This window comes from Clavelina lepadiformis, chromosome 4 (genome assembly GCF_947623445.1).
Source record: "Clavelina lepadiformis chromosome 4, kaClaLepa1.1, whole genome shotgun sequence".
NCBI lineage: Eukaryota > Metazoa > Chordata > Ascidiacea > Aplousobranchia > Clavelinidae > Clavelina > Clavelina lepadiformis.
Genome location: NC_135243.1, coordinates 24,785,885 through 24,800,068, shown reverse-complemented (window position 1 = coordinate 24,800,068; position 14,184 = coordinate 24,785,885). Strand labels below are relative to the sequence as shown.

The 14,184-nt window shown below is 39.9% G+C and overlaps 1 protein-coding gene and 1 long non-coding RNA gene across 3 annotated transcripts; both read right to left on the bottom strand.

Annotated features, from left to right (window-relative positions):
* Positions 1 to 4,990: 4,990 nt before the first annotated feature.
* LOC143453515 (uncharacterized) lies at positions 4,991 to 6,852 on the bottom strand. 2 transcript variants are annotated; one of them, XR_013115211.1, is made up of 3 exons: positions 6,237 to 6,852; positions 5,908 to 6,108; positions 4,991 to 5,203 (listed from the first exon to the last, which is right to left on the bottom strand). It is a non-coding gene; the product is annotated as an uncharacterized LOC143453515 (long non-coding RNA). The 2 variants fall into 2 exon arrangements; XR_013115212.1 differs by having other exon boundaries at positions 6,246 to 6,852.
* A 216-nt stretch (positions 6,853 to 7,068) lies between these two features.
* Positions 7,069 to 13,469, bottom strand: LOC143453511 (uncharacterized). Its single transcript, XM_076954864.1, has 10 exons — positions 10,708 to 13,469; positions 10,469 to 10,641; positions 10,297 to 10,407; positions 9,457 to 9,709; positions 9,197 to 9,338; positions 8,883 to 9,125; positions 8,651 to 8,791; positions 8,317 to 8,566; positions 7,321 to 8,229; positions 7,069 to 7,252 (listed from the first exon to the last, which is right to left on the bottom strand). The coding sequence occupies exons 4-8, from the start codon at positions 9,522 to 9,524 to the stop codon at positions 8,429 to 8,431; spliced, it is 732 nt and encodes a 243-aa protein (XP_076810979.1). The 5' UTR covers positions 9,525 to 9,709; positions 10,297 to 10,407; positions 10,469 to 10,641; positions 10,708 to 13,469; the 3' UTR covers positions 7,069 to 7,252; positions 7,321 to 8,229; positions 8,317 to 8,428.
* Between the last annotated feature and the right edge of the window lie 715 nt (positions 13,470 to 14,184).

The window sequence follows — 14,184 nt, the reverse complement described above, 5'->3', positions numbered from 1 at the left end:
CTTAATTATCGTTTAAAAAATGTTGTTAACCACGAGGTCCTATAGACGTCACAAACATGAACACATATGTTTAAATTTCCGATGTCTATGCGTGAACCAGATAACTAGTAGAAATCACAAACGGGGCATACAAAATAGTTATTGTTTTTTAATTATGACGTTACTCTTACAGTTATTACTTTACTTACAATACGATTGTTAACACTTTACTTACTTACACTCAAATTTTGCGCATTTCGTCGCATTGCGAATGTTAGTTCTATTAAATCTCGTTTTTGCTATAAACGCTCTGTCTTCGAGATGTTTAAAAATAACCGCAGCTCTGTCTCCAGACCAATCTTTAACAGTTAACTCAGGAAGTAATGCTGATATTGATCAGTTTTACATGTCGGGCTATTTTTAGCTCAAACTGTGGAACTCAAAAAACAACTGGAAAATTAATATGTGTTGATCTGACGTATTCAAGTCATTCTTAGGACAAGTATTAATCAACAATAATCAAGTCTCGAGTTCAGGTTCGTCAGTATCGATTAACAGCCGTACATGCTGTGACAACCAAACCACGTGACTCTGTGTCACGTAATAGCCTACGTGCAGAAAAACATCTGCATCAGAAATGATAGTGTGAAGACCTTGATTGAACTGGTTTGGAAAAAGGAAAACAAATACGTCAGAGGTCAAACTTGGCCAAGATAATGCAACTTTTGAAGAAAAACAACGAACGGACAAAAAAAGATTTATGCTAAAAAAGGGGATGGTTTGGTTGCGAGTCTAAGAGAGTTGATGGGGATACAGTAAAACGAGTGCATTAAAACGTGATTACCTGAATTACATTTGTTGGGCGACTGAAGGCTATAATAAAAGTGTATTCTGTTGCTGCCGGGGTATTCATTATTTTTGCAGGCGGTTTATGAATTACATTTACGTATTGATGTAAACCGAAAAATCAAACTTCACGGTCAGAAGTGAGAGGGACTCATATGCCAACCAAGACGATAGCTAAGTCAAATACAGCTATCCATTGTGACGAAACCTAAACCTCATAAGACATAACGCCATCAACCCTCACCGCACCTTTCACTTCAGCCGCAACGCCGGCACGTCACATAGAAGGATGTCATCGTGATCGTTCAAAAGTGCAGAACACATCCCAATATGTTATAAATTAAAAACCTTATATAGCAAAAAATGATTTTATGCGAAGTTTGTTTTTAATTTTCACTTGACTTTGTCATTATTTTCATGAATGTGCAACTGTCATTTCTAACCATCAGTAAAGAAGTCGCAACAGATTTCACTTTATGTCTAAATACACGACGCCTAAACTCAAAGTTTTACGAAAGCTTTGTAAATATGATTAATATTTATTCTAGATTTTGAGCTACATAAATATTTCTTGAAAAGGAGTTTTTCTTATACCTTAAAAGGACTTTTCTTCAATAAGGTACCTGTACCGAATAAGGCCCGGTCCCTAATAAGGCCCATTGCTCGTATTTCGCAAACCCGTGCAAATAAATGAAAGATTTTGTCCCTACATAAAAACTAATATAAATTCATGATGGTTTACCAGATTTCATCCTTGTCACGTGATCAACCGATTCGCTAGAGCACAACAAAATATTGATATTTGCAGTTAAGGTGGTTTTGTTAATTTAGAAAAAAAGTAAGTGAGAATTTGGCCGGTTAAATGAACTGTTGTCAGCCGGCTGAAGTTTTCATGTAACAACCAACTTAGTATTGAAAAGGATAATGCACTTTTTTTTGCTAAAATTTTTCTGATGATAAAAATGTGACATTTTTTCGTGGATGCCACATGCGCCTAATAAGGCCCATACAAGATGCTTGGCTAATTGATGTCCAGACTTCAAGAGTGGTTCCAGTCATCAGTTGGCAAATTGTTGCAGTTATTTTGATGAGCCTAGTGGAATCTTTTTAAATGTTTGTACAACTTAAAATGTGAAATTTCTAATAATGTTATATGTTGTTATTACTATGTTTTGAATCAAAATACTCACACAATTGGTGGGCCTTATTAGGAGCCTATGCTCCTAATAAGGCCCATTTTTTGGAATTTTTAATTTCTTTATAAAAATTTTTTGGGGGGTTGTCAGGTATTGTGGTTTTAATGTGTTGTAGTCGGTGGTCGGACGATTCAACCCACGGACGATTCAACCCCGGACAATTCAACCCACGGACGATTCAACCCAGGACGATCCAACCCCGGACGATTCAACCCACGGACGATTCAACCCGCGGACGATTCAACCCACGGACGATTCAACCCGCGGACGATTCAACCCGCGGACGATTCAACCCAGGACGATTCAACCCACGGACGATTCAACCCGCGGACGATTCAACCCAGGACGATTCAACCCCGGACGATTCAACCCACGGACCATTCAACCCGCGGACGATTCAACACACGGACGATTCAACCCGCGGACGATTCAACCCACGGACCTTTCAACCCACGGACGATTCAACCAACGGACGATTCAACCAACGGACGATTCAACCCAGGACGATTCAACTCCGGACGATTCAACCCACGGGCGATTTAACCCATTTATAAAAACGTCTACGCAGTCAATGTGTCAATTTGGTCAATCAATATGGTCAATTTTTTTAACCTGCTCAGAATGCTATCACAAAACAAATTTCAGTCTTGTGCGACGTGTAGTACAGAAGTTATTAGGCCAATATAAAGTCAATTGTTTCGTTAGGTCAAGATACGGTCAATTGTGTCTTTTAGGTCAAAATCTATTAAACTTGTAATTTTGTAATATTATTCTTCCGTTTTTCTCTTTTCTTGTACCGCAAACAATTCCAGTGCCCCAAATTAGAGGCCTACTTAGAACCAAAGCCACCAAGAGAGGGAAAGCCTTTACGCAAAGTACTGTATAGGGCAAAATAACAATATTCAAGGTTTTACTGGAAAGCAGAAAACAGTAAGTGTTTTGATGTACAACCAATGCTAACAAGAAGTAGTAAAAGAAAAAAAAGGAAACACAAAAAGCTTTATATTAGCTTAGGCCTATATATTAGCTTTATTTAGCTTACATAATATTGGCTACAAAGTAACTTGGTGATAACCTAAGCCAATAGTACGTGAAAGGTCCGTGGGTTGAATCGTCCGCGGGTTGAATCGTCCGCAGGTTGAATCGTCCTGGGTTGAATGGTCCTGGGTTGAATCGTCCTGGGTTGAATCGTCCGTGGGTTGAATCGTCCGCGGGTTGAATCGTCCGCGGGTTGAATCGTCCTGGGTTGAATCGTCCTGGGTTGAATGGTCCTGGGTTGAATCGTCCTGGGTTGAATCGTCCGCGGGTTGAATAGTCCGGGGTTGAATCGTCCGTGGGTTGAATCGTCCGTGGGTTGAATCGTCCTGGGTTGAATCGTCCGTGGGTTGAAAGGTCCGTGGGTTGAATTGTCCGCGGGTTGAATCGTCCGCGGGTTGAATCATCCGTGGGTTGAATCGTCCTGGGTTGAATCGTCCGGGGTTGAATCGTCCGTGGGTTGAATCGTCCGTGGGTTGAATCGACCTGGAACCGTTGTAGTCATATACCCTCACTAATATAATACGATTTTTCAGTATATTCTCATTTATGGTTCTTGAGTTATTTTCAAAAAAGTGTTAGGTGGGCCTTATTCGGTACAGGTACCTTACAACATGAAAGAATCGTTTGAACGAATGCTGCTTATTAAGTGAAATCTCGCTGCTATTGTTGAATATTTTGTCTTCAAGTAGTATGTTATGTAAGGCAGTTTGCTGAATACGTAATTATTTTACATTAACAATATTGTTTTCACTGCGTTGAAATACCTAGGCTATAAACAAAGTTAATGTGATAAACTTTCCAACGCTAATCAAGCACTATAAGTTCGTTAGTTATTAAGGCTACTGACACTTTTGATCCTATTGACTCGCCGTATTGAGCTCGTAGACATCAACGACTTGCTTTTAAGTTTTACAGGAAGTGATTTGCAGCTTCATGACGACATCTTCCTACATAACACATCATGCACCAGATTATTCGATCAGCCACATAATATTATTGCATAATGATGTCAAAATGCGACAAGCATAGTCACGCATTTTGCAGTGGAGTTGATGTTGAGGCAGGACTTGTCCTAGAAGTCGCAGATATCCTTCTTGTAATCTTAATTCAAACGCCCAACCGAAGAATCGACTATATATCTTTGAATATATATATTATTTTAGTTTGAGGAAATTCAAGGAAACATAATTTACCTTATGTTGGCGTAAACACTGTTCAAACTAAAACTTTAGTTGCTTCTTTTTTAGTGGCAAAGGACTTTCACCGAAAAGCAGGTATTGACACACAGCAGGTCAAGTTTTGATTTATTTTTTGTTCTTTTTACTGTTTTTGCTCAACTTAATGCAAAAGGTTTTAATAACAATTAACCAAATGTAAAAAGCAGACACTAACACGATAGCTACTGTACATTCGATTTTATCATTAAGCAGCTTTGCCAATGTGTTACTCCCCTTCGTGTCTGTTACTATTGTTTTTTAGATATCTTATAATACCAAATGCTTCTGACGATTCAAAACCCATGCCCCTGAAATGAAGGAACATCTAAATGCTCGTATGTGCCGAAGTAACTTAGGCGTGCATGCTCAAGTCACGAAGAAACTTTGCTAGTCGCGATAATTTTTCACGAATTAACAAGTGTGACGTTGCTACAAGCAGTTTTCAACTCCGAAATTGTCCACTCATGTTCGCTGATATAATTAGCACAACTCAGGCTCGTAACGACACCTTGCGGAAGTGGTATCCATCGCGTGAATTGCTTAATTAGGAAAGTTTTTAGATTTCCAATTTGAATCAAAGTATCAACAATCATCTTACTTTCCTTGCTTCTGCTTGAATAACAAAGGAAAACGAGTTTGAAAAAATTATGTTTGGCATAAATATGAGCCAGAAGCTGTAGATGGCCACCACAATTATTTATAAAAACAAGCGCATTGCAACTTGAAAACGCATTTTGTATATTAGGAAATTTATTTGCACTTTGTATGTATACATTGTACAACGCTGAACAGCAGTAAAATGGCAGGAAGCGTCCAGTCCAGTCCAAATGTCCAGTGACGTAGAAAGAGGATTGTTAGAAGATATTGCTTCGTCGTCATCTGTTCGTTCCATGATAACCGCCATTGCTCAATCGAGGACGTTTGCCGCTGAAAATAGAGAAAATATTAAGCGCCTTTAAAACCAAAAAATACTGAAGGTTAAAATCCTGGAGCAGATTTAATAAGGAAGAAAATAACGCTTGAAATAAATTCCCTATCCCACACATTGTTATTGGAGAAGGCCCCAAAATGAAGCCACTAGGAGCGAACAATGTAATAACCAGATGTTGAGAAACAGACAGGAGAGTTCTAGAATAGCCTTTGCTGCTTTGTTATTTGACCAAAATTGAAACATAAACTTTGTGACCACATTGATATAAGTTGATCTGAATAATAGGCAATAAATTTAGCAGGTTATGTTTTGGTTTTGAAATATCCATTTAAGCTGATATTATGAAGGAGCACATAATATACACAGGGTCTGCATCTACATCTAATTCCGTGCTACTCAACCATTTTAACTTCCAGACCACACTTAACCACACAGCTTTTGTTTTGAGACTCCCTAATTTCAGATCAATAACTTTTGCTGACATTGTATATTAACCGCGTAAAAAAAACGAGTCAAATTAAAAACAATCTTCCCAAAATGCACTATTTATAACAAACCCTAGACTCTAAATCATCCAACTTCCTGGTATTTTTTGCAAGTTTCCGGGATTTTTTGTGGCGGGAAGTGGACCACGTCCCGCTCAGTTGAAAAGATCAAATCAAATCCATCGCAAGCGTAAAAGTTTACAACAACAGCGCACCTGTAACTATCACCACTAGGAGGAGTCCTTTTCCTTGCATCTGCGACTCGATTCATGTCACCTCCTCCATCTTCCGAGGAACTGCAGGATGAGTCACTTGACGATGAGCTCGAGTCACTGGAGGAGTCGGAAGTGACAAGGTCGGTGGTTGTGGCGTTGTCCGCCATCGCCGCGACTTCTGGCCTTTCTTTGCGCAAGATTCTATTGTGATGTAATAAAAGTTTTTAATAAATTATGGAAAAGAATTAAGCTTGCTTGCATGGAAAAGCATTTCAGCAAACTCCTCCGAGAAGATGACAGATGATGTCAAACCGTAAAAGATGACAAACCGTATCCACTTGTGTGACAGCTTCGGTCGTCCTTTGACCGTCTTCACCCAGACAGTTGGAAAGTTCGTCACAGAAGCAAAGTTCTGAGTGACGGCGATTGTGGCGTCCAGCAAAACCACTCAAAATCGATTATGTTTAAGATGGAAACAATGTACGTTGGCAACGCAAGTTTGGTTGAATTTCTTCGAGTAGAATTTATGTTAGAGCACTTTAGGTTTGAAATATTATCCTCTAAACGTGGCCCTAAAATACTTTTCCTAATTACAACACACTGAAAGGGTAAGATTGCAAAGAATTTTCATTGTTTGAATATGTACAACTACCACGCTATCACAATCGAAAATTGAATATAGAACAATTAAAAACAAAACGAAATTACTACAAAAAATTCACACTCCAACATTTAATTGTTCTCCTTCTCCCTTCTTTGTGCCGATCGTATGAACTCCGCAACCCGATCCTGTATTTGTTTTGCGGATTTCGTCGCGCACAAAGACAGGGAACCCTCTTCCAGAGCCACCCTTGCCTCACGGATAAATATCCTCTTTCGTTGTCTAATGTTTTTACCAAAGCATCTCAAAACCTCTTCACTCTCCTCTTTAGTGAATTGCTTACGACTTTTCTGAAACATCCAATGGCAAAACATAGTTAATAACAGTTAGTATCTTATTAAAATAACATGCAAAGCTCCAGTTCCTTTGCTACTTACATATGTTTTTGCTGTGGTTTTAAGAATTGGTGTTTTCACAGTTGTCCTCAATCCACCGGCGCCTTCCACTTGGGGACATGTTACTGCAACATTGGCGGATTGAGGGCTACGGTCAGGGCTGGCTGGGTCTTGCTGGACTGTGCTGGCTGCTGGCACCGTCAGGGCTGGGTGGGTTAGGGACACTCGAGGAGCTTTCCCCTTGATGTGCCTGTTCGGCAGCGCATTCGCCTTGCGTCTCTTGTGTGGATGGCAGATGCGCCATATGGCCTGCCACCATTTCCCTTTGCTCCGGGTTTTTAGCGCGGATCTGCAACATAGTATGTGCATTATCATACCGCAAACACTCAGCAGAATATAGAAAACAGTTGCACATACTAGGGTAGATGAGGAAAACAAACCTGTTCCGCTGGACATTTCTCTTCCATGGTCGTGACATCCACTGTTTTACTTTCTTCCTTACATCCTTTAACCGACATGACTTTCTGGGTGCAAGAAAGGTCTGTCGAATTGTCCATCGTTATAACCTTTAACTCTTAAAACTTCAATAAACAATCACCTAAATGCTCCAACCCTACCAAAGGAAAGAAAAAATACACGTGTTGGGGTTAAGGCAATTTCGGAATCATAAACTTGAAAAATGCTTCCTTCTAATAGTTCTTGTAAATTTTATGTTTCCGATAATGGAAAACGCGATTTGACGTTATGGACGATAAAAACATGAACATGAACATTGCTCGATCTGAATTCAGCATTCTACATCAAGGCACAAACTTATTGCGGACTAAGCACTAAATCTTGCAATAAACGCAAACTTATTGCGGACAACACACTAAATCTTGAATTTCTTTGAGTAGAATTTATGTTAGAGCACTTTAGGTTTGAAATATTATCCTCTAAACGTGGCCCTAAAAAACTTTTCCTAATTACAACACACTCAAAGGGTAAGATTGCAAAGAATTTTCATTGTTTGAATATGTACAACTACCACGCTATCACAATCGAAAATTGAATATAGAACCATTAAAAACACAACGAAATTACTACAAAAAATTCACACCCCAACATTTAATTGTTCTCCTTCTCCCTTCTTTGTTCCGATCGTATGAACTCCGCAACCCGATCCTGTATTTGTTTTGCGGATTTCGTCGCGCACAAAGACAGGGAACCCTCTTCCAGAGCCACCCTTGCCTCACGGATAAATATCCTCTTTCGTTGTCTAATGTTTTTACCAAAGCATCTCAAAACCTCTTCACTCTCCTCTTTAGTGAATTGCTTGCGACTTTTCTGAAACATCCAATGGCAAAACATAGTTAATAACAGTTAGTATCTTATTTAAATAACATGCAAAGCTCCAGTTCCTTTGCTACTTACATATAATTTTGCTGTGGTTTTGAGAATTGGTGTTTTCACAGTTGTCCTCAATCCACCGGCGCCTTCCGCTTGGGGACATGTTACTGCAACATTGGCGGATTGAGGGCTACGGTCAGGGCTGGCTGGGTCTTGCTGGACTGTGCTGGCTGCTGGCACTGTCAGGGCTAGGTGGGTTAGGGACACTCGAGGAGCTTTCCCCTTGATGTGCCTGTTCGGCAGCGCGTTCGCCTTCTTTTTCGGTAACACGACCCTAAAACACCATAATTTACAGTTGTTCCTGTTCAACATTTTTGGCACACACAAAGCATTTATTTCGTTGAGGCTGCAATCTTACATAAAGTGATTGTATGGCTTCAAAAGCGACGACTGACTCGTCGCATTGGAGCGGATTAATATAATGCGTCTCTTGTGTGGATGGCAGATGCGCCATATGGCCTGCCACCATTTCCCTTTGTTGGGGGTTTTTAGCGCGGATCTGCAAAATAGTATGTGCCTTATCATACCGCAAACACTCAGCAGAATATAGAAAACAGTTGCACATACTACGGTAGATGAGGAAAGCAAACCTGTGTCGCTGTGCACTTCCGCACCTTGGTGGCCGTCAGATTGCGACCCTTTGGAACACAAGCACTGCAGACACGCTGCAGTGCTTTGGCGGCGTGGGAGCTTGTCCATTGCTCCCTACGCCACTCAAACACAAACTTCTGGCCTGGTGCCAGCCGAACGAATGAAAAAAGTGCTTCTTTCACCGGCGGTCTGACCACGATTTGTGCTGGCCCGCTGGTAGAGCCAGTTTTATGATGCATAACCTGTTTAAAGTAGAAGTATTTATCAATCACTTACAAACTGGAAAGCCAACAATGTGACCAGCAATACGTACCCGTATGAGGTAAAGTCCCTTTTTACTTTTATTTGCCTCCTTGGCCTCTTCTACTAACATGCCCCTTAGTGCACTAGGCCGATGTGCATTTTCAAACGTTAATATGGTGAACAGCAGTTCGCCATATCCCCGCATGAGCAACCTACAGGAGTGGTGCGAAGAAACAGTGCAAAATGTGAACAATTGACTCCTCATTTGGGTAATTACAATGCAGTTTATCTAAAACAGGTAACAGCTCACACCGTAAACAAGTGACTTACAAATTTGGTGACGCCATATTAAAATGTGTTAGTTCTAAAACGGATGCGTAGAAATAATCCCATGACATCTGCCCCCTGTCCAGTTCTTTTCCGTCCCTGGAAAAGTTATTCAACGTCTGGATAAAAACGTTTCTGATTACGGACTCGCCGTGGCAGCAGATTTCCTTCTGTCATGCGGAAGAGGAGCTCCTCGCGGGTCTTCACTTCCTCCTCAAGCTCGACGATTTTTCTTTCTCATCTCCTCGTTGTCGACCTGGAGATGAACATGCATATAAGCAACACTAAGATTTAACACTTCAGCTTCCACCTGGAGTTGAGGTCTTTGCAAAAGCCGCACGATAACCAGTCCGGGCCAGGTGCCGAGCCTATACCCCCCTGGAGTAGTGATCAGTGCTTCGTTCAATGAGGACACGTCAACGTTCCTTCGACAGCGGTGACCTCGGTTTCACTGAGACATCGCACCGTGGTTAAATCGGCGACAAGTCGACGACGCTTCTTCCAGGCACTCCAAACGGGTGGCTGACCGATATGACTTGGAGCGACTCTGAACCGAGCCGGTTTCCTCACTTAAAGATTTATCGGGATACAATCGGCGGGAGGATTGCGCGACTTCATTTTTGCGTAACTCACAAATTGAGATTTCTCGCAATTCAATTCAAGGCCCACTTTAGGCCTCTCAATTGCATGGTAGAGACAAAATATGTGAGTTTATTAGTGCCACCTATTTCATTGTATTTTTGAATGCGTTCGGTTCCTGGATTTTCAGCCATGACTGTAGAGTGTAGATAATGGAAAACGCTTTATTGCAAACAGCAAACATCATAAGGTTTTGCTTCTTACCACTTACGTTGCAAGTCCCTTAAGCACTTTAATGCATAGCGTGACTCCAGCACTCTGTTTACTTCCGTGCGTACCACATTCCTGCGGTCGCTTTCTTTTATTTCGTGCCTTCTACAAACATTTTTGGCAACATCAAAGTTTGAATGAAACCTTAAACATACTAAAAACGTACCGCTGCTGGATGCTTCGCTGCTAAAACTCATTCCACTGCTTCACTCGAAGTAGTGAAGCCTGAAATTCTAAGTTGGCACGCTTCGGGACGTTTTAGCTTCACAAACTTCAAAAAGGCAACAACCGCCGCGTTATAAGCAATAAACGTGGACGGCTTGCACTTTCTTCCAGTACCTACAAATGTCGTATGTAATAAACGCAACAAACCACATATAAAACAAGATTTACGCAAATACTTACTTTGATGTGTTTCGCCTGGTATATGTCTAAATTGAATGTGTCAAGGTGTGCAACTATTCTTTCCACAATTGCCATTTGTTTCTCCGCGTCATCTATTCGTTTCCCTCCACCGTCAATGCCGTGAAGATACGCGGAGAAACTTTGGAGAGTGTGTGGGGTCATCAGGATTAGAATGTAAAGTTCCTTATTAATTGCAGAAGTGAAAAATGTAGATATGTGCATTTTTAATGTAAAAAGTGTCCGTAAGTTCCACTAAAATTTTGGCCAGCTATGTATGAATGGAAGAGAAATTAAAATATTTTCAGCTTATGGATGCTGCGTTTAACTTTTAAGTGTAAAAAAACACAAAAGCCAAACATGTCCAAACCAACGAAATAACGATGGTAGTAATTTTTGTAGATTTTAGTTCAATCATCCGTAACGCAAAACGCCAACAAAAAGCTGAAGTTTGCACGCGCTGCATGTGTGTGCGGGCGAATGATTTATGACGTGTGCTGTGCTGCTGCAGTGCAGTCGCGCGCGCATTGATTCACTCACCAACCATGCGCTTGAGATTCGTAAACAAGTAAGCAGTAGACTGTACGTAAGTGTAGAGGAATAAGGTAATCTGTTAATCACTGCGTTATGTCGACTGGTCGTGGGCGAAAAAAAAGTTCCAGCGTGTGGGAACATTTTTGTAAGCCAGATGAAAAGAATAGCGTGGTTTGTCGCCATTGGAAGGCAATTTTATCATATTGCAACATTACTGGCAGTCTGTTGAAGCACTTGAAGAAAAAGCATGTGTTCTTAAATATCAGCGGAATTGAAGGCAGTCTCTCTGCAAGCGCAAATAACAACAGTAGGAAGTAGGAACAACACCAGTAGCAATTACAACAGTCCAAGAACTGTTACCTCTAAAGGTGGCTAGTGACTTTATTGAAGGAGATAAATATGTGACAACTGCAGCCATTATACCATTAATTAAAGGGCTGTTGAGTAACTACTCAAGCTCCTCTACAAGCAGTGCTAGTGTGCATATTTCTGCGTTTAGACAAAAGATTAAATCTGCTATAGAATGCAGATTTGACTTTTGCTGTTGCATCTGATGATGTTCCATTTCCATCTTTCTTTGATATGGCAACATGGCTTCCCCCAGCATACAAAGAAAAGTATTTTAAACCGCATCATGCAACAAGGGTTCGCCTGCATTTAAAATCAGAAATGATTTCTGACACAACCATAGCAGTGATAGACCGCCCCATAATCCCATTCCTGATGGCGACAGCACCACCAGTTCTCTTTCCATGATGGAAAATTTGTTAAATTTAGGAATGGAGGTGCAACAAAGCAACCAAGAAGATGCAGATGAGGGAGCTGCCATTGACACTATTGTAACTAATGAGGTTTCAGCCTACCTAAAAGAGAACTCCAATAAAACAGACGTGTTGGAGTATTGGAACTTAAAAAAAAGGAATTCCCTATGTTGTACAACATTTGCCAGAAATACCTTTCGTTGCCAGCATCATCTGCTAACTGCAACCGCCCTGAGATCTCGACTAAACGAAAGTCACTTAGAAGCACTGAATATTCTACATTGCAACAAGCAGCTTCTTGATTAATTCTATGATTCGATGTGTAAATGTGATACCTCCGAAAAGTATGGTATTAAGACTGATGGTAGTGCAGGTGGCAAGAACTACACGGCTCTTTGCTTTAATATGAATCGTATGATGCTTGATTTCGCATATGTTATACTGTTTGTCATGTGATACTAATACAATGCAAAATAATGTACAAATATTTTTGCTTTTTGTTCGTTATTATTTGGAAAAAATTGCCTAGAAAAAATTGCCGCGTAATTTCAGAATAGATTCGAAATTCTGGATTCGAAATTAAGTATTCTACAATAGCCAGGTATTCTGTATTGTGCATCCCTAGAAAAAAGTATCCTTGTTTGGGGTTAGGACCAATAAGTTTGTGGGAATTGGAAAAAACACTCATTTTGATGAAGTGAGAGTTAGGGTGGTTACGGTCTGGGAAATCATCTGAGCGTGCTGTTAAGTTCCAAGTCTGTTAATCCCAAATCACTCTGATAGATCTACCTTTTTAACTGCAATGTGTAATGCTCAAGCATTTGGACTGCATTAAAATTTCAACACAATTAGAAAAACTTTATTTGGACCAACACTTGCCTTATCAATGCAAATTGGTGCTGTCTAGTATATCTTTTCAATTATGGCCTTAAAGCTACTCGTTGTTTAAATGTGCATTTTTCATAACAAATGTGTTCAGTTTTCATAACATGTTTAAGCTCAGACTGTTTGTTTAAAATCATTTTAATTTTTCGTAAAATTATAATATATCATAGAATAAAAGCAAACATTTTATCAGACCCACGACACGTTTTACAACAAAAAGGTTGTGTGCAATTTGTACCAAAATCATCCAACCATGACAAAGGAAAGTTGAAATCAAAATTTAAAAAACAATTTGCAACACTTTGCACATGACTTGAAGACCTTTAACTTTCGTCTTACAAGACAACAACAGGCGTCATCATCATAAGGTGTTGGCACAAAATTAAGGGAAATCATGACCAAAATCTTAAAGTTGAATTGATTTATGATTTGACCTCAAACCGGAAACATTTTGCCACACAAGTTACTGATCTTGACTGTAATTAGACCGAGCAAGATAAATAACAAAATGATCGCTATGCAAAATATTATATTATTAATAAAAAATGTTATTATAATTCCGCTAATAATGAAAATATTCTGCAGCAGCATTTTCATAAAAGTCAACCAGTGACGTATTTAATATTGCAAACAGGCAATAATGGAATGAAATAGTGATAAAATACTATGCTGATGAAATGAAAATATCTGAATGAGTATATGCCAATGAGTTTTGCTGGCATTGGTGCGCAGTTATTGATTAACTTGGAGTTGTGGGGTGCAAATCGGACAACCGGTGGCATGGATATCATATTTAAGCGTATATTGGTGGGTGGCAGATGCACTCCAGAAACTGGGGTCATGGATTTTGGAGCTACCATTTGAGAATTGGGGATGGAATACATCTTAGGCATCGATAACTGCATTTGTATGTTTTCTGCATTTGCAAAAGGGAAAGCTGAATGACACATTGGCATCATGGACGGTTTTGGTAACAGCAAACTGCTTTTATACGCCAAACCATTACTGCATGAGACTGGAAAAGCACAGTTTCTGCTGGCATACAGCAAGATCACTGTAGTCGTATTTCTTCAGGTTGGCACCAAGGAATAAATTTCTCATTTATTGGGTCAAAATTTATTGTTGGAATAGAGGTGACAGAAAAACAATTTTCACGAAGACACAACTTCTCCGAAAGTTTTCACTCCATTCTCAATGTGCACACAAAAAAATTGAAGGTATTGAAGTTTCTATTTTCACACAATAGTCTAATAATATGTAGTAACCACAATGAATGGTTTATATATATGAGTGGTTTCAT

What these genes read in the sequence shown, in the direction of transcription:
- LOC143453511 (XM_076954864.1), bottom strand. Translation starts at nt 9,524, where the DNA reads ATGTCATGGGATTATTTCTACGCATCCGTTTTAGAACTAACACATTTT. An exon ending in AGGGACTTTACCTCATACGG is followed by an intron (nt 9,126 to 9,196) that starts GTACGTATTGCT and finishes TACTTTAAACAG; the next exon opens with GTTATGCATCATAAAACTGG. An exon ending in AAGCCATACAATCACTTTAT is followed by an intron (nt 8,567 to 8,650) that starts GTAAGATTGCAG and finishes ATGGTGTTTTAG; the next exon opens with GGTCGTGTTACCGAAAAAGA.